A 24,750-nucleotide genomic window follows, 5' to 3' on the forward strand; every position below is an offset into this window, starting at 1 on the left:
TACAAACATTTTCAGCAGTTCAGGTCACATATCTTCCTGCACTTATTAAATATTCTAAATATGTCCAGATTTACAAAGAGAGTTTTCAAGAATCTCATCAATACCTCAAGAGGAATTTGAAAGCTAAAATTTGCCATGACCGAACAGTTTGTGAATGGGTTGCTTCATTCACAAACCATATCAGCTTAGATTGTCTTATTCACGGGGTTTGGTTTGTTCTTCAGTACAGCTTTTAAAAGTGTTTTGCTGTGAAGCGTAAACTACTTTGCCGTGTGTTATTTTTTTTCCAGATGAAATGTGTCTGAAAGAATTTCTTATTCCACTTCGACTTTCAAAATCTCAGTAGCAATTAGATGTAGGCTTCGAGCATTTTTTCCCCCCCGTTTGAGTTGCTCATACTGCAGATCATCATCCAGTCAAAAGGCCCACCTACATAACACAGCATCTCAGAGCTCTGTCTTTAATCTTTTATGTAATGCAAAACTTACTTTATAGTGAGGCTGTGCAGTCCTTAAAAGAAGCTACATGCAACCATAACATTCTATAAATTTCCTTTCATAAGAAATATAAGAATCTCCTCATAAAAAGACAACTTTCATCTTCTCATCAAATGTCTAATGTTACAAGCAGCTGCCTGAGCTGAGCTGTCTGTCTGCAAATTATTCTAAAAAGTCTTTCTGTATACTATTGAGCTGCAGTTTTATTCCAATATTACTGCTCTGGGAAAAGTTTCTTTCACCCAGGCACTTTGATTTCTTTTTCTTCCTAATTTTATGTTTTCATTAAATTTTAAAGTTCACATGTTTATTTGAAGTGAGGTTTTGTGAGAGTTCTTGATGAGCCAGTATTTTATCTGCACCACATTTCTGTCATACTTTCTGTATTTTAAATAGACATTCCAGCACCTTTTCAAACTTAGACAGAAAGCAAAACAATTCTGAACATGTCATAAAGGTTCTTGTGAAAACTTTTAATATCAACTTAACAAAGAACTCGGAAAATTTTAAAGGAAAGTCTGTGGTCATGTACATTGGAATTGAGGGTGGCCTTCTCCATGCAAGATAAACAAGGTTGGTTAAAGGCATCCCTTTGACAATGAGATGTCTGTTCATAGCTTCTCAATAAAGGTTGTTAAAGGGGTTACTATATATTTCCCAGGCACATAAAGCAATATATGCCACAGTCAACAAAGTGCACTACATTGAGTTGTTGTGGAAATGCTGAATATATATATAAACTCAAAAGAAAGTTGGCTTTGGATCACAACAATATCTGACACCTTGAAATTGACCTCTGTCTCTATCAGAAGCTTCTACTCATCACAACAATGCTTCTCCATACTTTCCATTGATGCAGTTTACAACCATTCTTAGGAGCGTTGTAGTTTGGACAATAAGCTCAGCAGCTCTACTGAAGCTCCAAAGTTGAGTTTGGGTTAAATAGGTACTGTATGAGCAGTGCCTACTTATTTTTACCTCCAGTTGGCTACCATGCATGAGTCAAAGTAACACTCCTGGTGTCTATTTGATGAAGGAAAGTCATTGTAACATGATTTTGCATAATATGCCCCTATGATTTCTGTAACTAAAGACACACAATTTTAAAATGTGTTGTTTTAGTTGTACAAATTCACAAATCATCAGTGTAGAAAGTGTTCTTTGTTTAGTAACATTGTGAATAGTCGAGGTTTGTACCTGGACTGAAGTCATCAGTAAAGACTTTAGAAAGGTCCACCTATTATTTCTGCAATCAATGCCTGGCCCAATTGCTTTGCATTTCAATATTCTATGATGAAAATATTCAAATTTTACAAGGAAAACTCTAAAATTCTTAAATCTTTTCTAATATGCTGCAATTTCAGCAGCAGCAGTACATAATTACCCCAGTTTATTTTATGTACCATGAGAAATGTTTAGGTCAAGAAAGTATGATTTGCTGGACACATCTGTGATAACTCTTAAATGCCATTGTACATTTAAGTTCCAGCAACAAAACCACCCCCACTATGTCTCGTCACATTAACAGTGAGTGTTGTAACAGCAAATAGGATCTGATAATGTGTCTTTAGCACATCATATAAACTAAGGTCATGAAGAAGTCCCTGGTACAACTGTCTACATGTTTCTCATCGTCTTTTGTTGTCAGTTGTGACTGCGTACAGAAAAAAATAAATAAAAAAATCACTGATAATCTCACTTGAGTCATTTGATAAGAGTCTGCTGCTGGTGTCGTGCTCCACTGACATCACATCAACACTGATCTGGGTTTTTGGGAGGCATGAAAAACATAGTCCCCTACTCATACAGGGTTGTCAAACTCTAGTCCTCGAGGGCCACTGTCCTGCAGATTTTAGATGTGCCACAAGTGCAAAACACTGGAATGAAATGGCTTAATTACCTCCTTCTTGTGTAGATCAGTTCTCCAGAGCCTTGCTAATGACCTAATTATTCTATTCAGGTGTGGTGCAGCAGAGGCACATCTAAAAGTTGCAGGACTGCGGCCCTCCAGGACTGGAGTTTGACACTTGTGCATTACATGATGGAGCTAAAGCAGGGGTGTCAACATCCAGTCCTCGTGGGCCGCAGTCCTGCAACTTTTAGATGTGCCTCTGCTGCACCACACCTCAATAGAATAATTAGGACATTAGCAAGGCTCTGGAGAACCGATCTACACAAGGAGGAGATAATTAAGCCATTTCATTCCTGTGTTTTATACCTGTGGCACATCGAAAAACTGCAGGACAGTGGCCCTTGAGGCCTGGAGTTTGACACCCCAGAGCTAAAGTGTTCCCAGATCATTTTGGCCTGTCCATTCATCCATTCATTTCTGTACCCGCTTGTTCAGGCAGGGTAGCAGGGGAGCTGGTGCTTCAGAGGTAATTGGGCATTAAGTGGGTTGCACTATGGATACGTCACACAAATCTAAGTGCAATTTAAATAGACCAGTTAGCCTAACATTTATGTTTTTGGACCGCAGGAGGAAGTTGGAGTACTTGAAAAGAACCCATGCAACGGGAAAATATCCAAACTCCATGCAGCAAGAGCCAAGCAGGACTTTGAACCCAGGACTTTCTGAAACCTGTGGACCATTTACAAATGAAGGTTTTTCATTTCGATTTTCCTTTGTTACTTCATTTATATAGTGATAAATGTTTAAATGTATCAATGGACACTGCACACCTTTGATTTACTTGGAACTGAAGCTACAAGCTGTATTGAAATACAGCAGGTGTTGGAAATCTTACAAAAACAATGTGGCATACAAAATCAAACAGCAAACCTAAAACTAAAACAAACCGACTTTTACAAGAAGAAGAAACATGTAAATGTCAACAAAACTTTCAAAACACATACCAAAAAAAAATTGATAAAAATGCACACAGCCAACTGTGCAGACTTGGATTAACTTAACTTTGTAAAGAATTTGAGACTGTATGACTTGATTTGGGCTTTGATCAAATTTTTATGACAGGGTTATATTCATGAAGTCCATGAAACTTTTTTTCAACCCTGCTTTATACCCATAAATCAGGCCCAGCAGCTGACAACTGCTCCTCTCATGTGGAGGAGGCAGACAGTGAAAAAACATGCTGATGTTTCCTCTCAAATACAGAGATCCACCTCGGGCAGCATCGTCTCTGTCCTTATTTGTCATAAGTGTCCAAGACAAAGGCCAAAGAACGTACGAGGAACATACATTTTTAATGTGACATCCTCATCAAATTCACCACAGTGGACTGAGCAGAATGCCAATGACGTTTTATTCCTCCTCCAATTACACAGAGACAATCTAACAATATGTACACAAGCTGTGAAGGGCACATCTGCCTCCGACATGACAAAGTTGAACAGTTCAGTACTCCATCTCCTGTGAACTTTTTATGTCAGCATGGTGTTTGATTGGGAAATGACCAGTTTTCAACAAGATCTTTAGAGGCATTCATCAGTAGACCACAAAAGGCCGGAAAATATGAAAAACGATCAGTTTAATATCAGAGCTGTTTTGTCTATTTTTATGGCTCCTGCTACAAGAAAGATACCTTCACCGATAGTTAAATGTACAAGAAATAAGGGAGCACTATATCATAATTATAGCTCACGTTATTTATACAGTATGACATCTCGGTGAATGCTTATTTGACCAGACTTCCCTTTATCTTCGTTCGAATATGCTGACCGTTAGACTGCACCCATTATTTTACAGCGCTGAAAATGTCACAGGAGACTAAGAGATAGTCGTATCCGCCGTCGCGTTGGGAGAAAGAGAATGTAAATAATTCTAAACCGCAGCTTTCATTTCTGATGTTCTTTTCCAACGCTCTGCCCGCACTCCATCATTATAATGAGGGAGGCTCAATTAGACAGGGTCTACAATGAAGGTTTTAAATGTCACAGAGCAGGTCCTGACATTTCTCTGTTTGATATGGAATCAGAATAGGAGTGGAGTTCACACAGAGAACTAATCTCAACCTCCGAAATAACAAATTCCACCCTGTCAGGGATCTCTGAAGGGAGGCTTCTGTGGTCACTTAGGGGACATTTGCACCGACGGTGTTGGTTTGGACCTCTTAGAGTTTTTTAATGATGGAATCCATTAGCATTGTTTAGGGGTGTAATTAGCCCTCTGAGGTTAGTGTGCTTACGAGGAGCACATAACGAGGAGTCTTGTGGTATTTTCACGAAAGGTAATTGGGTTGTCAAATCAAAAAAAGACTTAAGAATGACAACTTTTAACTTTTGGTAATTGGAGTTACTATAATTGCTTTGGAGAACTAAACAAGGGGTGAAAAAAAAACACATTCACCACATCTCAGACAACATGAATAGTCACACAGTCTGGAAAAGTTTGGCAAAATCAATTGAAGTGCTTTAAGTGTCTGGATAAATATGGTAAAAGAAGGAAGAGTATTCAATAAAGAATGTAGTCCAGATTACATTCTCTCCACCATCAAAATGGAGTACAAGAATTCCTTCAAATAAGTAGAAAAAACAATGTATTTTAATACCAAATCATACAAATATGCTGTGTTGCATCTATCTATCTTTTAGTCAGTCTGTCCATCCATCCATCTATGGAAACGTCCAAAATTCATTATGAATTTTTTTGAATTCATACTAGGTCAAAAACCCGTAAATGATGCTGGAACCCAGAACGACTGAAGGATTGCAAAGGGTCATTGCTTCTCAAAAGACACTCTTTTCAGTTTCAATGCCACATACACTACAGCTCCTCTGTATGTGTTCTTAGAATGGCAGAGACTAATTTGCAATCACAGACGCAGCGATTAACTGTATGTTTGTACTGACAATGGTATTCAGCCCAGGCAGTAATTTCTACCACAGAATCATGTCCATGTTTCATGCAGTGCTGCCCAAGGGCGTAAAGATCACAGCCAGTCAGTATTTGTTTCAAACATGTCCTTGGGGCAAACAATTTTTTTTGCATATATTCAGAATTTAATGATAGAGTGGAAGAAAAAAAAATACAGAATTCTTCAGTTTAATGTTTCAGATGCTGAACTCCTGGTCTTTTATGATGTTTAATTTGCACTTCACCCTCCTCAGTGTCCTTTTAAAAATTGTCAAATTACTGTGAATCAGCTCATGTCAAAAAAGTTAAAGCTATTAGCTGCTAATTAATGCTTTACAATGCTTATTTCACCAGACTTCAAATAAGCATTATTTATTGTAATTCATATCACAATAAATAACTTTGTTTCCCCACTACAGTGGATCATCTACATGATGTTTGATCAGGAAAAGTTGATAATAAGTTATAGACTAACATTCTGAAACAAGTTAAACATTGATGCAGTTTTATAGTGTATAAATTAATACATTTTAATCTTTTTCCATTTGTTCTAATGAGGGATGTAGGACAAAATGGAAGGACAAACATTCCCAGATTAATTTCACAACCGTCACTCACTGGAGGAGGTTTGAGGGGGCTTTACTATTTAAATAGAACCAGATTTGAAAGAAGTGTGGAAGAACAGCATGCTCCCTCTACTTGAATGTCAAAAAACAGATTGTTGGTGTCCTATCACTAGCAAAAATGGTGACCTTACAGTGAATGAAATACCATCTGCTCAGTGCTCCAGCTCACCTATAATAAGCACAGGATTGTTCACAAAGACGCGACAGAAAAAAACAGATAAAAAACCATTTGTAAGTCTGGGCTGGGGCTATCTGAATGTCAATGAAGGCCCCGAGTGTTCTGCAGTGTTCAGATTGGAGTCTCAGACAATAGAGCCTGTGTTTGTTCTTCCTCAGAAAGTTGGAGGAGGACAGAAAAGGGGGAAGAAGAAGAAAAGGCGAGGTTGTCAGTTGAAGGGATTACGCATTGTAAGAAGTATGATCATTCGTCTCTGTTTCTGTGTTGAGTGAATTTCTTTTTATGTACCAGGATCTTTAGTTAAGCTGATTGTTTTTCGTTAAACCCAATAGTGATCTCGGTTGGAGGCAGCCCAGACCAGTGACTTGGCAGACAGAAGAATCACACAAACAGGTGGGTGTGGCAATGTAGTCAAACTTGGTTTCAGATATTTTATTTGTGCAGCAGTGTAAGAGCAGGAATACCTTCTAGTCTGAAAAGATTTTAGATGAGTTCTTTTTTTTTTTTTAAGTGACAAGTTTTGTTATTTCTATTCTTTAAATTTGGTTGGGTTATGTTGTTTTCTAAAATTATTGAAAAAGATTTAGCACAGCAGCTTTCCTCACCACAAAAGTTTGGAAATATCTTAGTTAACCATTCAGATTTAGTCTGAAAATCAGTTAGTTTTTCAAACTAATTCTTTTCATCTGTATTTCAACTTCAAGTCTTGCTACCTTCAGTATTTTCAAGATGAAATTAACATCTCCTTTGCTATCACAGTGCGCTGTAATGTTTAGGAAGATTATATATTATTCAACAACAAACAATTTTTATAACTAACACTTAATACTCCATCTAATAGCTTATTGACTTTGCTTGCATAACCAACATTAGTCTTTATAATATTAAATTAACTAAAGTTTGCTTTAGTTCCAGGCATACAATTGCAGGATGTATATTCATAAATATATATGTTAATATAATATATTTATATACATAAATGCCATACTTATAAATATTTATATTCATATAAATACCATAAATATGAAAAGTCCCTCAATGTGGTGAAACATTTCACATCTTAGCCCACAATGTAATTTTCTCAACAAAGTTTTCAAACTGGTTGATTATTTCATTTTTTGGCAGACCGTTTTTCTTTTTCTTTTTTTAAGTGGCTCTTAAATTCCTTCTGTTTTAAATGACATCTGGATGCACATCAGAGCAACAATGCTGGAGAGAACTTGAGCAGAAATTACAACATCTAACTGAAGCTTGTGTCACGAATTCGTTACATTAGTGAAGTACAGGCAGACTACTTTTCACTAGTCAGAGAGCACTTTATTCTTTCAATAGGGTGCTAGTTTGTTAAGTATCAAAGCTCCTACTCACAAACATTTGTCCAGCATTCCTCCACCTCGTTTAATGATTCGACGTTTCAGTCATCAAGTTGTGAACTCAAAAAATAGAGCTTATTTTTTGATTTATTTCTCAATTTTGGTTGTAGAAATTTATTTTGTTAAAATAAGCTACAAGCTGGAACACATTTCACATGGAAAAGTTTTAATCATAATGATTTTTACATTTAATCACATATAAAACTCACTGAATAAAAAATAACTTAATTTATAAAGTAAATAAATGTGTCTTCTCTTCATCATTTAATATGTCATTTTTACTTTTTATGGAAATATACCAACATAAAATACAGTGAGCTAAATGTGGTGCACTACTCTGCTTTCTTTATTTGATGTCATTATAAATCTCTCCAAATTGAAGACAGCGTGTGTTTTATGCTTTTATAGCCTAATTAAGAGGTAGTGAAAAGCTGACTTTAATTGAAACTCCTCTAGTCATGGCTTATTGTATGGTCACAGCATTCAAGAATTTACTTAATTGTTTTTTTGTTTCCTTCAGAAGCAGATAAACAACAGAATGTGGTGCTAACGCTTATTAATCTCTGTAAATTCATTATATTTTGCAAAGCGAAGTTTTGCAAAAAAACTTGTACATAAGTTACATGTCAGTGTCAAAGATATTGATTTATGAAGTTAAATGGTAAACTGCAACTCCCCTGGGTGACTCCCAAATGACTAATTCAGGATATTTGGTCTGAAAAGCATGATCTTAAGGAAGTGACAATTAGTAGATGCACTTTTCTTTAGCAATTTCAAATAGCAGGAAACAAATCACACTAGTAAATATTTGTAGTGCATAGTAAAAGTATCACACCTTTAAAACATTTTCTTTCCATGGCTTCTTTTGTGAAATTTAATCTCAGCATAGTTCCAGCTGTTCTGAAAATGCCTCAGAGGTTTGTTAGTGGACTTTTGTGAACAAACAGCATCCTGAAGACCAAGTAATAGAGCACTGAATAAGAGTGGATAAGTTAAGCAACATTAATGTTTAGAGGATGATTTCCTTCCAGTAATCAAAAACATTTTGTCATAGGCTTAAAGAATCTAAAATTCTAAATTTGTCATTTCAAAACAATATAATTTCTTGAAACAAAACTTCCGTCTGTCCGCACCAATTTTGTTTTGGTGAATCAGAGAAACAGAGGAAGTAGATTGAATTTTGTGGTTATAACGTGAGAAAGTTGAAACAAGTCAAAACGATTGATTCTTTTAAAGCACCATGATTTATGTTCTATTCAGCTGGACATATTGCCAGAGCATTAATGTATCAATTCAGGAAGCAAAAGGAATTGATATTAATGTGTCCCCCAGGATGTCAAAAGACAGACTCTTTTTCATTATTGCCTTGCTTCAATGTACAACATCTAAATGTGTTGGCACTTTAGGATACCTTTTAATGGCATCCTGGAACCATTCCTACAAAAGAGCTGCGTTTTATGAGCTAGAAGACGTATAGAGAAATGATGGGACAGTCTCAGCGCATCTAGTGCCTAACATGGTGAGACTGCAGCTCATTGTCATTCTGTCATGTGGCAGAGCAGAGCGCCAGCGCTGCTCGGTACGTATGGGCTGCAAGAGGCTGGCTGGAAATGGGAGGAAGGCCTATTAGATTTAATGAATGGCTGTCAAGCACAGGCCACTCTACATGTTCCATGTGTCATGTACAATGAGGATTCCTTTAAAAAGGAGAAAATATACCATTTAGTTCAATGAGTCTCTCTGGTTTTAGGTCCTCAGAGTTTTTTTCCAGGACACTTTAACACATGTAAGTGCTGATATGCTTGTATTATAAAAGCCTCTATCTACAAAATGTGCTTTTAAAACCACACTTTGGTTTAGCTGCTCTTGTTATCAAGTACTATAAGCATGGCTGTCACACACACACAAAGATGTTTTTTATCGTACTCACATTTCCCTTTTCCTGACCAAAGTTTCTCTGGCTTTATTTATCCACAATTTCATCACTCACTTTCAAAATGCCCCATCTTGTTAAGCTGACAGCCAAACATCTCTTGACCTGTGTACTATTTCAGCCCACAGAAGCATTTTGAAACAGATTCCTTGGTTTGTTGGGAGTTGCTTGGTGTAACATCATTGAGGGACTGTTGCCTGGGTGTTGCTTCGAGACGTTCGGTCCAGGCACACGCCTGGCAGTCACTGTGAAAGACAACAACGCCTCACGATTCACTGGTCACTAATTGGAGTGTCACTCCGCAATGCTCAGAGATATGAATATGGCCTGTATAGACACACAAACGCTCAAACAGAGGCCCTCATGCTGGCCTTATTGTGAAATTTAATTTAATAGGACGTCCTGTATAAGAAATTGATTTTAGCAGCTTTTTGCAAATGAATCTTGACAACTAATTTACATTTACAGGAGTAAATATGGGAATTGCGATGTCATAGAGTATTGATACCGCCACTGTGTTGCTGAAAGCCAGATATTTCACTCACTTTCAACTACCTGGTGATGTGAGCTGTCCGCTTGAGGTTGACAATAACCACAGCATGTGAATTAGCATTTCCCATGATTTATAAAACACAAAACAAAGTTGACTGTGTGTGCATGTATGTGTCAAATTCCCAAAGGGTTTCCCAGGCCTGTCAGACAACACGTAAATGGAAGTGCCTTACATATTTGTTGTTGGTCCTGACTTTCATTGTCCTCGCACTCTTAACCCCGATCTTGATGCACATTGTAATTGGTGCATCGATTTGACTCACAGTTTGTCAGCGGTATATGCGTCTCTGTCTTCTGTGTCTAGGGAGACATTGATCTAATTAGAAGTCTTCATTAGTCAGCTGCAGAGTATAGTGTCATCCTTAAGGAATGATGATCTGGCTCATCATCCCAGACATAAAACACAATACAAGGCATTGTTTACATGTAAAGAAAAAAAAATGGTTTCACTCACATAGGAAAGTTGAGAAGCTTTCTGTAAAATGTACTTTGGTTCCAACAAGCCTTCAGTTCTCTACACACTGTTACTAATTTTGAGGAACTGTAAACTGGATCATTTAACATTTTTGTCTAAGCTAACCTGGTTAACCTCCAGGAATTTGAAGTTATTGCAGGATTTTGCTGTATTACAATGAAGCTGTGAGAGGGTAATTTTGTGTGAATTAATAGATATGTTACATAACTTGCATTGAACATTGAGTCCTGCTCAGGAAACATTGACTTAAAGTTTGATTCAATATTCCGACACAGTGGAAAAATGTCCTAATCAAGCAGCTTTGCTGAAAAGAATGTGTTTCCTTCCATTCAACAGAAATTTTGTGCAAAAACAGAAGTTGTTCATTTATCAATTTAATTTTATTGTGAACTGTTGTTTCAGTTATGAACCTGCATACAAGCAATATTGGAAGATGGGGTGCGGCACTGTCAAGATTATGATCTACAGCGCTGGTAAATAAAGGATTACTGACACACACAACCCCTTTCTTTTCTATTGTTCTTTGACGATGGGGGCTGGAGAGGAAATGCATGCACGGACAGTAAAAATGAGCACCCCGGGGGTGCTGGCTGTGGTGACAGTGTTTTCTATGATTCCCGGCGGGTTACTGAGTGATATAAGAGATAATCAGGGTCTGGAAGGCCAACAGCTGGCCCAGGGGTCCACTGTTCTGCACCATCGCCAAAAGAGAGGCTGGATTTGGAAGCAGCTGTTTGTCCAGGAGGAAGATCCGACTTCTCAAATTATTGGCCAGGTGATGCTTCAAACTCAATGCTCGCTATGTCCTTGACATGGTTATTCCCTTTGAAAACACACTTTTATCATTTACCTCAGAAAAAGTCTCTAAACCTTCTGTTTTTCCTTCTCTGTAGGTCAAATCTGACTCTGACCGAGGCAGTTTTACTATCAAGTACATATTATCAGGAGAAGGGGCTGGAGATGTGTTCAAGATAGACGAGAATTCTGGAGAGATCTGGACTCTCAAGAAGCTGGACCGGGAGAAAAAGGCCTTCTATGTCCTTCAGGCCCAAGCTATAAATACAAGGACCGAGGAGCCAGTGGAGCCCCAGTCTGAGTTCATAATCAAAGTGCAGGACATCAACGACAATGCTCCGCAGTTCCTGAATGAACCTTATGTCTCCAGCATCCCTGAGATGAGTCCAGTCGGTATGTATTGTCTTTTTCTTGCTTTGAGGACATGTAAGAGAGAAGTACCTTGTTTTATTCAAATGATTCAATCTCTTGAAATATATATTTAACTGTTTCAATTGTTTTTCTTTTGTTCGGATCTACCTTGAGTTTTTATGTGATTGATAAACACAAAGAAATATTTGTCTGGAGTGGAAGGAAAATGACATGGGTTGTTTGGTCTTCTTTCTAAAATAAAACGAAAAGTGTGGCCTATTCACGACATGGGTGGGATGGTTCACAGATATTCAAAATCCAATTGGAAAGAGCTGGGGTTATTTTTCAAAAAGAAACTGGCAGGAATTCTTGACTTCATTTGTGCAGGAATAAATAAAACAGGAACATAAAATAAAAAATCTTGAGCTACATTTGTCGACAAAGGTGGTTATTTTTTATGATTATCTATTTTTCAGATTTCTGAAAATATTATTTGATTATTTACATGTTACTGTCTGTGGGTCTATCACATAAAATCTACAAAAAAATATATATATACTGCAGTTTGTGTTAAAAAAACATCAAAAAAGTGTGGAAGGACTGAAAGTTTTGGCAAAGAACTATCCCAGAAAACACTCAACAGTTGTTACCTAAATTGAACCAAAGAGCGAAGGAAAATAAACAGTGAGTTATAATTAGATTCTTAACACAAAGAAGAGTCCTGAGTGCTGAAATATCTCCTGTGTTTCAGTTAAAAATAATGAGTCCAGCATGTTTTCAGGTTTTGTGTCCACATCCAGGTAGAAAGAGAAAAATAACCGATATATTTTCAAGTTATAAAGCAGTAAAGGTTTGTTTCATGAATTTTCCATTCACTTGTATGTTTACTGTAACGAGGATGATCCAACCTTTTTTTTCTGAGATAAAAGGGAACTGTCTTAAATAAAATCCCAACTGAAGACCATGAACAAAGAATTATAGGAGCGTCTGTCATCTTCCCGTCCCCCTTTCCGGAAGTTAAAAGTATTGGATTTTCTATCACAGTTTGGATGCTTTTATTGATAGATTTCTTAAATAAGCTTATTATAACCATGGCACTTTCATGGGGAAAAAAAAATATTACCATTTCATTTTGTATGTAATCTGATTCTGCTGCATAATACCCCCAACCCATAATAAATCACAATGAATTTGACTCAGAGATGGAAAGTGAAAGGGGAAGGTTGAAGTGAGGGCAGCCGAAAATAGGAAACGCGGCGGTAAAGCCGTGCCTGTGAATGAAAGACAGACCACTCACATGGAAGAAAGAATGAGACAGAGAGCAGGCATGAGCAAGATATCTTAGAAACCAAGGTGAGGGCAAGGATATGGTCAGCTCAGAGAGAGGTGGCAAGTGTGAAAGATAGTGAAATAAAACTGAATCAAGGAGAGAAAACCTGGGGCAATAGGATAGAGAGATGTCCCTAAAGGGCTGGAAAGGTTGTCACGCACACCTGCTCTATATTGTGAAAGCCCAACGCACTCCCCCCCACCACTCCCTCCTCTCTTTTGTCAACATCCCTCCACTAACTCTCCCTCAGACTCGCTCTGCTCTCAGCTTTTTCCATTTCCACTGCCTCCCCCTCCACCTCCTGAGTCAGACAGACAGACCCTGCGGGACTGTGGCATAATCACTTTATTTCCCTGTCGACTGGAACTGCTGCCTGAGTGTACTCTGACTGTGCAATCCGCTCCCTGCCCCCACAGGGACCACGGTGGCCCAGGTGACAGCCACAGATGCGGATGATCCCATGTTTGGCAACAACGCAAAGCTCATCTACTCCATCCTGCAGGGGGAGCCCTACTTCTCTGTGCAGCCAAAGACAGGTACGAATATTGTACGTCCAAATTCTTCATCTATTTCTAAAAATTAAGACTAAAATTAAAAGGATAAAAGATATTAGGAAGGGCAATTTCTCAGAATAAAATTTTTAATAAAAAATTTAACAATCAAGAAAAAGGTTTTTGTTTCCCTAATTTAGTTCAAGAAGTAAAACTCCTATAGCATGTAGATTTATTTTACACAGTGACACATTTCTTGTTTTTTTTTTTTTTTATGGCTGACATCTAATGAAATTTCCTTTCTTAGATAAGCTGATTATTACACAGCAACAATTTGGAAATTATTTTTTGCAGTGAAGTCTTATTTCCTGGCCTGTCTGTCTGGCCTACACATTCATCACAGAAGTACAACAAACTTTTATGAAACTCCGCCACAAGAAATCCTAAAAAGATAATTGCTAAACAGGCTAAATTTTAGAAGAGCCATATATTGTAGCAGATTAATGGAAAGCTTAGTGCAAGAATACAGTGTCCTAGAAAAATTTGCCCAAACAGAATGCTGTGTTCAAGGACGTTAATGGAAAGTTCAGTGGAAGGAAACAACAGATCTTCAGGAGCCACCATATGGAGAGGTCATCAGGTAAACGGGCTTCAACTGTTGCTGTTCTTGTGCTAAACTGTCCAGAACCAGGGCTGTCACAATTGGCACAATCATCTAACATGAAACAGACAGCAGGTTTGTGGTCCACAGACCTCTCTTCACATCAAAATATGACAAATTTCTTTGCACTCACTGATTTTGAGGACTCAGAAGCCTAAGTCATCAAAATGATAACAGTATTGTTTGAAATATGTGAAAATATTTCACACTCTTTGTAATAAATCTATATAAGATATTTTTCAGTTTTTGAATTTAATCATAAAAATAAATACACCTTTCAGAGATATTTGACTTTTTTGAAATGCCGCTCCAGATCTCTTTTGACAAGACTAGACTCAATGATCCTCTCACCTTCAAACATGAATGGTGACAAATTTTTCTGCTCTTTTAGCACAAGTTACCTCATCTAAAATGTGATTCAACAAGTTTTAATGAAAACAGGATTCATGCTTTAATACCAGGGTCAGCCACAGCACTTCCCACACACATTGTTGTGTGTGTTGATCTGTGAAGAGCTTTAAGGGGGCATCATTGACGCTGGAGAAATTTTAAATGCAAATTTATGCAGTATATGGGAGGACAAAAATGACTTGTAACAGAGCCCATTGTCATATGTAAATATATATATTTTAAATAGCAGTACGGAGCAGTTCACTCTAAACCTCTACAAGTCTTTAGGTCTGTTGATGATTTCAGATGAGATGTGAGAAATAAGTAGAGATATGTTTCATTTTAACGTTTAAAGATGTAATGGTGGTTTTCTATTTAGTCATATGCTACAAATGATCATTTATCAGCTTAATGCAAATGCCCAAAATGATTTTACCACTGCAGATATTGTGGTCATTGTATATCATCATTATGACTTTCTTTGAAACTCTCTTGAAAAAAATGTGTTCATGCAGTACTGATTGCATTTAATCCATTGGTTTTGAGGATAAGTGGTTTCTGAAATGCTTTTGTTAAGTTTAATGTCATGTTATCATAAAATTACACAACTCACTGATGGAAAGGATGGCCTTGAAGATACCAATGGTTCAGTCTGATACTGAAATTGTTCTTCAGTTTACTGTTGCCCACAGCCTCCAGTCTGGCCAGACAGAAGAACCATTAAGCCATCTCAAAGAGCGCTTAGCATTTAATTTTCTTTAGCTGATTAAATTCTTGATGACTGTTGGAGAGCCCGAAGCTCTCCGAAGGACTGCTTCAGGCAATCTTTGTTTATTTACATGTAGTTTAATGAAACATATGTACAACCCACAGAAATGCACTTAATGAACCAAATACTTCACTTTTTTGGTCCACTCTTTCAATCTCTTCTCCCTCCACACTGCAGGAATCATTGTAACGTCATGGGCTGATATGAACCGTGAAGCCAGGGAGGAATACTTGGTGGTGGTGCAGGTAAAGGACATGCTGGGCCTCAGCGGCGGCTACTCCTCCTCCACCACGGTTACCGTTACTCTGACTGACGTGAATGACAACGGGCCTACATTTCAGCAACGTGAGTCACGTATACGACTTGCGGCTGATGCAAACGCTGAGGGCCTCATGCACATGTACAAAAAAAGTCTGGTAATCAATGACAGAGTACAAAGTGTTGCAGAAATCGAGGAAGTGTTTCATATTGTACCTACAAGGTGTTTATTTGATCCTGTTCCTCTGGTTCTGGTGGGCGGCTGTAGCTGCTGTTGCTGCTGGGGCTGTGTTTGACTGTGCACATCGTGGCATTCAGCCGGCGGCCCAAAATTAAAAAAACAGAGAGTTGAAGGATGTGTGTGCACACGTACATGTGCCACATGCTGGTTGAATTTAATCATTCACACATGAAAGGACATTCGTCATGACCTTTGGAAACAAACTGAGCCTTCTCAGGGATAAACCTTACTAAACGACTGCAGTGGGAAGAAATCAATTCTGCAGGAAAGAGCCAGCAAGGATTGAGCTTTTAACTATTAATGTCACATCCCAATTCATAGCAGGAGCTGGTGTATCCCATGGATTCTGTGTTTGGTGAAAAAAGCCTTATTAATATTAGATGGCTGCACTTCACTTTGAACTGTGCCCTCTGCATTGTCACATAATTGCAAATTATTATCAGCACAGCTATTTCTTTTTCCAGGAGCAGCTGGTTGCCTGTTGAGTTGCTCCCAGTAGTGCCAGTCCCTCAGCAAAGACACAATCAGATTTTCTCATCTTCTTGTTAGAGTTAGGCTGGGATGATATGGGGTTTGCCACAACTTATCTGTGACTGACACAAATTGACTATCTACTCCAATGTTCTCTCTCTCATATCACTTTAGAAACCTGCAGAATCTCTTTTCTGGCTATTAAGAACTTACAGTCGCCTTCTGTAAACAATATGTTGCTGGATAAATATTTTGTTGTAGTTTTCAAAAGCATTCATAGCCCTCCATCTTTTATTGCTTGATGTAACAATGGAATGCCATTGTTACATCAAGTTGTAACATGAAAACAGATTTTCTAATCTGGATTAAGGTATGAAGCTATTCTAATACATCAACAGCCTTGATCTAAACCGTTCTTTTGTAGTTCTGGCTTTATGCTTAAGGCTGTTGTGCTGATGGAAAGTGAACCTGCATCCCTGTCAAGTCTTTTGCAGTGTCTTAATAATTGTTGTTTTTTTTCTAGCATTGCTCTGTATTTAGCAATCTTCCCACTAACTATAATAAACCTGATTGTCTATGCTGAAAAAAAGTGTTACAAGATAATAATTCTGCCACCAGCGCATTTCACTATGAAAATGTTCAAGGTGAACTGGCTTTTTTTGTAATTTCTCCATGTGTAGTGTTTTGCATGTAGGCTGGAAATTAAAACTGTTTCTTGTCTGCCCAAATCATCCTCTACCATGTTTGCTGCAATGTTTTTTGTCAGTCTTTCCTAAAGGCCAGTTTTATAGAGAGAACCACCTGTAATGCAGTTTCTCCTGCTCCTGCTTTTTATGGACCTCTTGGTAGTGTCACAATTTGAAAACTATGCATGACTTTCTTTAATATTCACATTCATGTGCAATTTTGTCTTGGACTTTCTTATAAAAACCTTAAAGTACTTCAAAGTTTGTTGTTGTGACTTGATAAAATGTGGTCAATCCATTATATGCCGACTTCCACTTCCAAAGACATAAAGTAACACTAAAACATATCTACACCTCTCCTTTTTTTTATAGATGTGTACACTTTTGCTTTGCCTGAAAATGCAGCCATTGGGACCACAGTGGGTAGAATCATGGCAGAAGATGGAGACATTGGCAGTAACGCCAAAATGACATACCGCCTGGAAGACGACCTGAAAGAAAGCTCCACTTTTACCATTGAAACAGACCCAGTGACACAGGAAGGAGTGATTCTTTTGGGAATGGTATGTATAATATATGTGCAATTTGCTTTACATTTACATGTAGATCTCAAAGGAATTTTATGTGATGAAAACCTTTCAGACTTTTTGCCACTCATTTCATGATGGAAATTCATCTATTTTATAGGTTAATTACACATGGAGTGAAATATGGCCTCATTTTTCTTGAGCTGCTGCATTAATCCTGCCTGGAATGGAGGCGATTAGCCTGTGGTTCTGCTGAGGTGTAATAGAAGCCCACGTTGCTTTGATAGCAACTTTTAGCTTATTTGAATTGTTTGGTCTTCTACTTGACAGTATCCCAAATATTCACTAAAAGGTTGATCTAGACAGAGAGAACACTTAGAGGCTCAAGAACCACCAAGCTTATAATACACTGGGGAAGCCCTGTTCTTGTAAATCAGTGGTGGATATTTGTAGTCATAGCATTTCTGTTTCATTGCCACCATGGTTAAATTAAGCATCTTAATATATACATTTACATTATGCCAGTTATCTTCCTATGGAAAATATGTTTATATATGTTTATATAAAATATATTATATTTTTCTTTCTTCTTTGTCTGAAGAAAGATAAAGAAAAAAACATTCTGTAAATTTATTGAATAGTTGGTTGTCCTTTACCCTGGATTTAGACTGCCTCACAGTAATACCTTCAAGACTGTTCAAACAAGTGTCTATTGGGTTAAAATTGAAAACCTATGTTCAGGTGTTAAGACAACCGTGACACCACCTATATTACATCTGCCCTGGGATGCTCTCTAATATCTATGTCTCACTATTGCATATCCTTTCTGTATTCCAGTAGTGTAGAAATACATATTATCCTGGAAAAATAATGGTTTGGGATCACAATATATGTATTTGATACTAATACCAAATTTGATCACCAGGTATATTGTCACAGATTTATTTGGGCCCACCACTAAAATATCACAGCAAGTGCAGGGATTTGCATGATGGTTTCCAGCCTTGGCCACTCTTCTTTCAAAACCTCTGTTGACCAACACATGTAGATTACTGCTGCTGCCAGCCGATCCCCACACCAATGACCTACATACTGTATGTTGCCATTATGATAATGAACTAACACAACTGCTCCACAGACATTTTGTAAATGCTCAAAGGAGACGTAACAGGAAACTTTCACTCCATCACTCTCTCGAGTGCCACAACATCCTATAAACCTCTCCAAGATCCAACAAAGATGTTTCACATTGTAGCTGATTTTTGAACTGATGAAATGCAGCAAAGTATGAGTTCATTCAGCTGGACCCATTTGAAATGTTTAAGATAGTAGAAAAAATGCATTCATATTTAATAAGTAGAATGCATTCAATTTTTCCTTGGGTATTTCTTTGAAGGGCTGTACGGTGGGTAATCAGTACGAATGAAGGTCTGCAGATATTATCCCACAGTAATGTGAATCTCTAAGCTAACTTTAATTCAGATACTTTTAAGGATCTAAATGCTTTATTGATAGTGATGTATTTAAAGATCTGGGGAAGGATGTTTTCATTCCTTCAATGATTCATTTCTCATTAGCTGTGTTTACATGGACTATCTATAATCAGCTTAATAGCCCAATCAGCAGTAAGAAGATCGTCATGTAAACACCACAATCAGATCGGACTGACCTAGTCTGTCTCAATCAGAATTAATTTTTAATCAGCTTTAGAAAGCTAGAATAACATTTTTGTATGGATCAGCAGAAAATAGAATCTAATCCGTGGGTACATTTAAGTGTACTCTTTTTCTGGTTGAAAAGTTTGGAGTTATTTTTTTAATCTTTTCAGCATCAAGAATTAGGAGCTTTCATCAGTTGTAAACACATTTATTCCGCAGTGGATTCAAGGATATGATCAACTTAGTTTATTACGCTGCTAATTTCTGCTTTAATTACTTCTTTGCAAAAGTACAAAGTTGTGTTTTTCACAGTTGAAACCTTATTTCAGACCTGAAAACAGTCATATTCTCTTCCTCCATTTGTCTCACATCATACTCTCACAACATAATGACAGTTTTAACAAACTTTACTGCAGCTTTAAGCCTGACTAGAAGTAACTCAAATACTTGTGTGACTTGCTTATAAAACCCTAATATGTTGGTTTCCACATTAAGTCACACATAAAGTATGTGACTTAATATCTACAGATATATCTGCATGTGTGATCCAAAAAAGCAGTATTTTGTTTTGCAATTATTATTGTATAACAGTCCAGTCTTTATTATTTTGTTATTATATCGTTGCACAGTATAATACCGACTAAGTTCAGTTTTCCATTTATTTCAGGCGAACATACTCTTCAAATTTTTGCCCTTGCATTTTACAACTCACATTCTGCTGAAATTTACAAATGGTTGTCATATAGTGGTGGAGAAGAAAACCTTAGTTTTTACTGCTGAAGTCTTTTCTTGGAAATGCAGGTGTTTGTAAAAGTTCAGTAATATAAAAGAGTTTAAGAGTGTGCAGCCTTTTTTTCTTCAGTATAGTTCTTTTCACTGCTCTAACCATCCATCTTTACTGTGTCTGGTAAATGTTCCTATTAAGTCCAGCTTTGAAAACACCAGGCTATTACTGCTCATATCTTCTCCTGCAGTGACTCTGTGATTTTGTTTGCAGTTAGAAAACACAATTCGCAGATTAACTTCATGTATTTTCCAAGGTTTGCCCCCAGGGAAGCTTAAAATAAAGAGGTCATGCTGGCAAAAAGGCTCAAATGACAAAAAAAGATAAAAAGTAAAATATAATAACTTTATTAATTAGGGTGAAAAACTTTAATAAGTAAAGGTAAAAACCAACCTGGCTTAATGTGCAAAAGTAAATTCCCCCATGAACAAATAAATTATCAATCCAGCTTGATGGAAGTTATTACAACTAAGTCATAAAACAGTGTTTTTTGATAACATATTTTGTTCTAGGATGAGGTGGTTTTTCAGCCATATTGAAATAGATGTATTTTGCAAAACTGCAATGAAAATACTTTTTCACATCATATCAGTCATGTGATCAATGGCCAAATGTTACTACTAGTGAGAAAGTCAAAGAAGACAACAGGAAGTAGTAGTCGGAGAACGGTGGTTTGCTTTTGTTTTTTTTTTCTGGGCAATATCCAGCTGACTCCACCAGATCTCTCACAGCATTGCACGGTTCATAAAAAGTTGTGCGACTGTGATTTTCCCAAAAGATTGCATAGATAGCTGCTCCCATATATTAGGGGCCTGAATAATATTAATTCTTCTGATGGTTTGTAGCTGCTGTGACTGTTTGCATCCGTCACCTTGATTTTCAATGACATATAGCGGAGGCAAGCTTGTTCTCGTATGATTTTAATTCATTGTATTAATGGAGAAATCAAAATAGTAAAATTGTGGGATTTTTTTACATTAGCTGAATCTAGACAATGACAGTAGAATTATGTCTTAAAACATTATAATCTATACAACTTTTTCTGACAAATAAGGTATAACTCAACTTGCCTTGTCTGGTCATCCTATAATTACATATAGTTCGAACTAAAGTATTTTTTTCCAATTAACATAGAATAAGTAAGAAATGTTTTTCAGCGCAGACTCTGTAAGTAATTTGTTGCTTTTCACGACAGACAGGAGATTTCTACTTAAACGCCATGAAATGGAAAATAAATATTGACTTTATGAACCATTTTGAGCGTGTGGTAATGTTTCGCCTGCTGTTTTCCTATTAGTCGCATCTTAATGTTTTTCAAAAGCATAGCATTATTTAAGAGTGTTCTCACAGCTTGGAGCTCATTGACAATTTCTGAATATCATTACATAAGTCTTACTACCAGTGGAATAATTGTCTGAAGCACTAATCGGGGAAACTTGATTGAAAAGTTGATCTGAAACAAAGACCTGTATTGTTGTGTAATGTTAGATTTTTTTAAAAAAAAATTATTGTTTCACAGCCTCTGGACTATGAATCCAAGAGACGCTACATGATGGTGGCAGAGGCAGCTAACAACCACCCAGACACTCGGTTTTTGCCTCTGGATGAGTTCAGCGACAGGACGACGCTGAAGATTTTTGTGGAGGATGTCGACGAGCCGCCTGTCTTCCTCTCAGCCCTCTATGAGTGGAAGATTCCTGAGAATGCAGCAGTGGGAACAGTGGTTGGCACCGTTGGCGCCAGAGACACTGACACAGTCAACAATCCCATCAGGTAGTGTGAGCAGGAGTGAGGTGTGGGGTTGGGGGCATCTGCCATCCAGCATCCAACAACTGGCATGATAATGACGGGTTAGACACCCAAACTGAAACACCTGGAGACAGCTTCCTCCACAGGGTGAAAATTCATTCCATTTCAAAGAGCCTTACTGGTTTGCTGCATCCATTTCTACCTCCTTGATCTCTGGATACCCAGAACATGGTCATATTTATCTCATAATACTTTAGTGGGAAATGAGCCCTCCTGAATAAATCATGACATTTCTTTTTTTCTTCGCACCTCACGGGCTTTTCTATCTATTGCAGTGGTATTATCGCAAAGCGACGTCTCAGAGAACGTGCGAATGTAATAAAGCACCATACGAGGTGGCATATGGAATTGAGATTTGCCGTCATTTGCAAGTGGGGCACGTTGCAGAGGAGACAGCCGTACAAGCGCTGCCTGTAGTCCATCTCAGCAGAGCTTAAGAGTGGCAGGTGCTGCATATCACGCTCAGCGCAGCATCTATTATTGTCCCTCCGGTGACAGTGTTTCATTGATTAATAAATTCAGGCTGACATTTTAGGGGTTTCCAGAGTTCCAGTAAATATGATTAAGTTTGCCATGTCCAGACCTTCTTTGAATTAGTGCACAGAAATGATGTCACCTTAAAGTCAGATTAGAGTTAAATGTATGATGATTTTAAAGACAATGCTCTCGGGGAAAAAAAATAACAATTTCTCTCACAACATTGGAAGTTGATTGGACAATTATTCAGACAGCTCAACTATGATATAGACAGGGCAGACCAACCATATTAAATCGAAGAATAAATCACGGAGTTCACCTGCCTCTGAACAATGAAAAGATTCAAAAAGCATGCAAAAACTTGTCTGAAAGCAAATTCTGACTTGTTTAGATTGTTGCATCTTGACAGGTTTTTCTGCAAGGATTCTCTTAACATCCTTGCTAACATCCTTACTTTTAATCTCTGTCTGTCTCAGATGAAACATAGAGCATTCTTATACTTTGGATAATTTGAACAAGATTATTTCAAAAATAATTCATAATACTTGAGATGAATGGATTGTTAGATAGATGGATAAAAATAAAAACATTATGTTAAGGAATAAAGTCTGAAAAATTAAGTTATCCATTCTCATCCAAAATGCTGTGAAATTTTATGCTTTCTTTTTTAAATGTTTCTTCTTTGTTTTATAAATTACTCATCATCAGTCATACATATCATTGAGAAAAACAAGGATTGCTAATTAAAAATGAAAATCAATTTATATTGACTGGAAGCATAAACAAATCTGTTATCAGTGGAAGGTGTTGTGTCCTCGCACCACTTTGTTGTCACTTTTCTCTCAGTAGCTTGTGTGTGTACTTGCTTTGCTGGATATCTGTCAACAGATAAAAAAATGAGCAGTTTGTCTAATTAATTTCCCTGCGGTTTTGCAACGTATTCTTTGCCCAGAAACCAACCTTCCGAGTTAAATGTGCCATTTCTGTGAATCTCTCTCCTCCAGATACTCAATCGACAAAAAGACAGATCCCACCAACGCTTTCAAAATAGACCCAAACAATGGAACCATAGCTATCGCGAAGGCTTTGGATCGAGAAACTGCAGACTGGCACAACATGAGCGTTGAAGCCAAGGAAACCAGTAAGGACGTTTTCTTGGTTTGGACATTGTTGATAGAGCCGAAGCGCATTTATTTTCATTCCCATTCAAAGCCTCTAATCAATGTGTTCCTGCATTATTTGCTTAGGAAAGTTACAACTAACTAGATTTTTTTATTTTTGGAGTGAATGTATATTTAAAAAAAAACTTGCAAACTTAATAAATTGAGGTAGAATTGGAAAGTTTTAATTGTAATTTGATTAAAAAAATAAAGCAGTCACAGATTTATTTCAGTGTATATTTTTCAAGTAATATTTCTGCAGATTTTATTTTGGTGCTTGTCTTCAGTTTGTGAAAAAACAAACTTCAGTTTCTTGTTTTGAACAGACCGATAATAGAACAAAATTGAATGTAAAATTGTGTTATGACCTAAGCATTTAAATCAAATAAAGAGAAAACTGCTGATTCTTCATGTATTGAATAGAGCTTCTTTTTCACAGAGTACTGAAATAAAAAAAATAAAAATGTGAAAAGTGGAGTGGAAGTAAAAACTATGGTCAAAAATTGAATAACCTCAATTTCAAAGTCAGCATCTGTCTATCAGGAACTCTTACAATACTTTCTGTTGACAAACCTTATGTAGATCCTGATTTAATTCAGCAAACTGGCCAGACCTAAACCCCAGAGATTCCATAAAGAACAAAAATATTCTTTAATTATCTAATATCACCTTGGATTGACAATTGGATTTCAGTTCGAACTTTGACTGGGACATTCAAACACATGAATATTCTTTGATGTAAAGCATTCATTCTTGTTCTGGCTGTCTGTTTAGGATTGTTGCTGCTTTTACAGGTTCAAACTATCTTCTTTTCTACTTCCCCACCACCATTTTCAGCTAAATGTTCTCAGGGTGATATTCAGTGTTTTTGACTACACATACTGTTTAATATTCAGGGCAAAACGTTGTGAAGTTTGCAGTTCATTCAATTGCATCCATTGATTATTATGTTCCGGTTCTGCTCAGCAATTCTCATTGTGCAGCGCAGTCGTGTTCTAAGAGCACCAAACATTTATCAGTCTGAAGTGTTATTTTAACACAGCTTTCACAAAGCATCTGTGATACATGCACCCAGTGGACTTCAGTAGATGTCTGTCTTCACTGCTGCAGAGCAAAACCATTTATCCTCCTCCGTGGTGGTATTCATCACCGTGCTGGACGTAAACGACAACGTGCCAAGGCTTGCGAGGGATTACCAGCCATATATCTGCGAGGGCACGCAAGCAGGAGAAGTATGCACATTATGATGCACTCATGTTCAGGATTTACTTTGCAGTAATGTTATAATCAAAAAGTGTTTTAATAATGTGTAATGCTTTGTCACACAAGAACATATTCATTTTATTCTGGTTTCTTTTCTGTGATGATGACATTTGATATTTGTGCACCAGTTGCACTTATTAAAGTACCTGCAGCTGAATTACATTTATTTTTTATTTCTCAAA

General features: G+C 37.3%; 1 protein-coding gene across 3 annotated transcripts in view; it reads left to right on the forward strand.

Annotated features, from left to right (window-relative positions):
- The first annotated feature begins 6,287 nt into the window (after positions 1–6,287).
- Positions 6,288–24,750, forward strand: part of cdh19 (cadherin 19, type 2) — a 28,424-nt gene continuing 9,961 nt past the window's right edge. For 2 of the 3 annotated variants that reach the window (XM_055020987.1, XM_055020988.1), the window contains exons 1-9: positions 6,390–6,507; positions 10,850–11,222; positions 11,341–11,635; positions 13,340–13,459; positions 15,412–15,579; positions 17,263–17,453; positions 21,379–21,632; positions 23,150–23,286; positions 24,416–24,537. In XM_055020987.1, coding sequence (XP_054876962.1) covers positions 10,977–11,222; positions 11,341–11,635; positions 13,340–13,459; positions 15,412–15,579; positions 17,263–17,453; positions 21,379–21,632; positions 23,150–23,286; positions 24,416–24,537 — 1,533 coding nt within the window. In that variant the 5' untranslated portion in view covers positions 6,390–6,507; positions 10,850–10,976. Of the gene's footprint in view, positions 6,352–6,389; positions 6,508–10,849; positions 11,223–11,340; positions 11,636–13,339; positions 13,460–15,411; positions 15,580–17,262; positions 17,454–21,378; positions 21,633–23,149; positions 23,287–24,415; positions 24,538–24,750 lie in introns of those variants that run through there. The other variant, XM_055020986.1, reaches the window with a different exon arrangement.

Source organism: Poeciliopsis prolifica, unplaced genomic scaffold (assembly GCF_027474105.1).
Source record: "Poeciliopsis prolifica strain line A6 unplaced genomic scaffold, Auburn_PproV2 SCAFFOLD072, whole genome shotgun sequence".
Classification (NCBI taxonomy): Eukaryota; Metazoa; Chordata; class Actinopteri; order Cyprinodontiformes; family Poeciliidae; genus Poeciliopsis; species Poeciliopsis prolifica.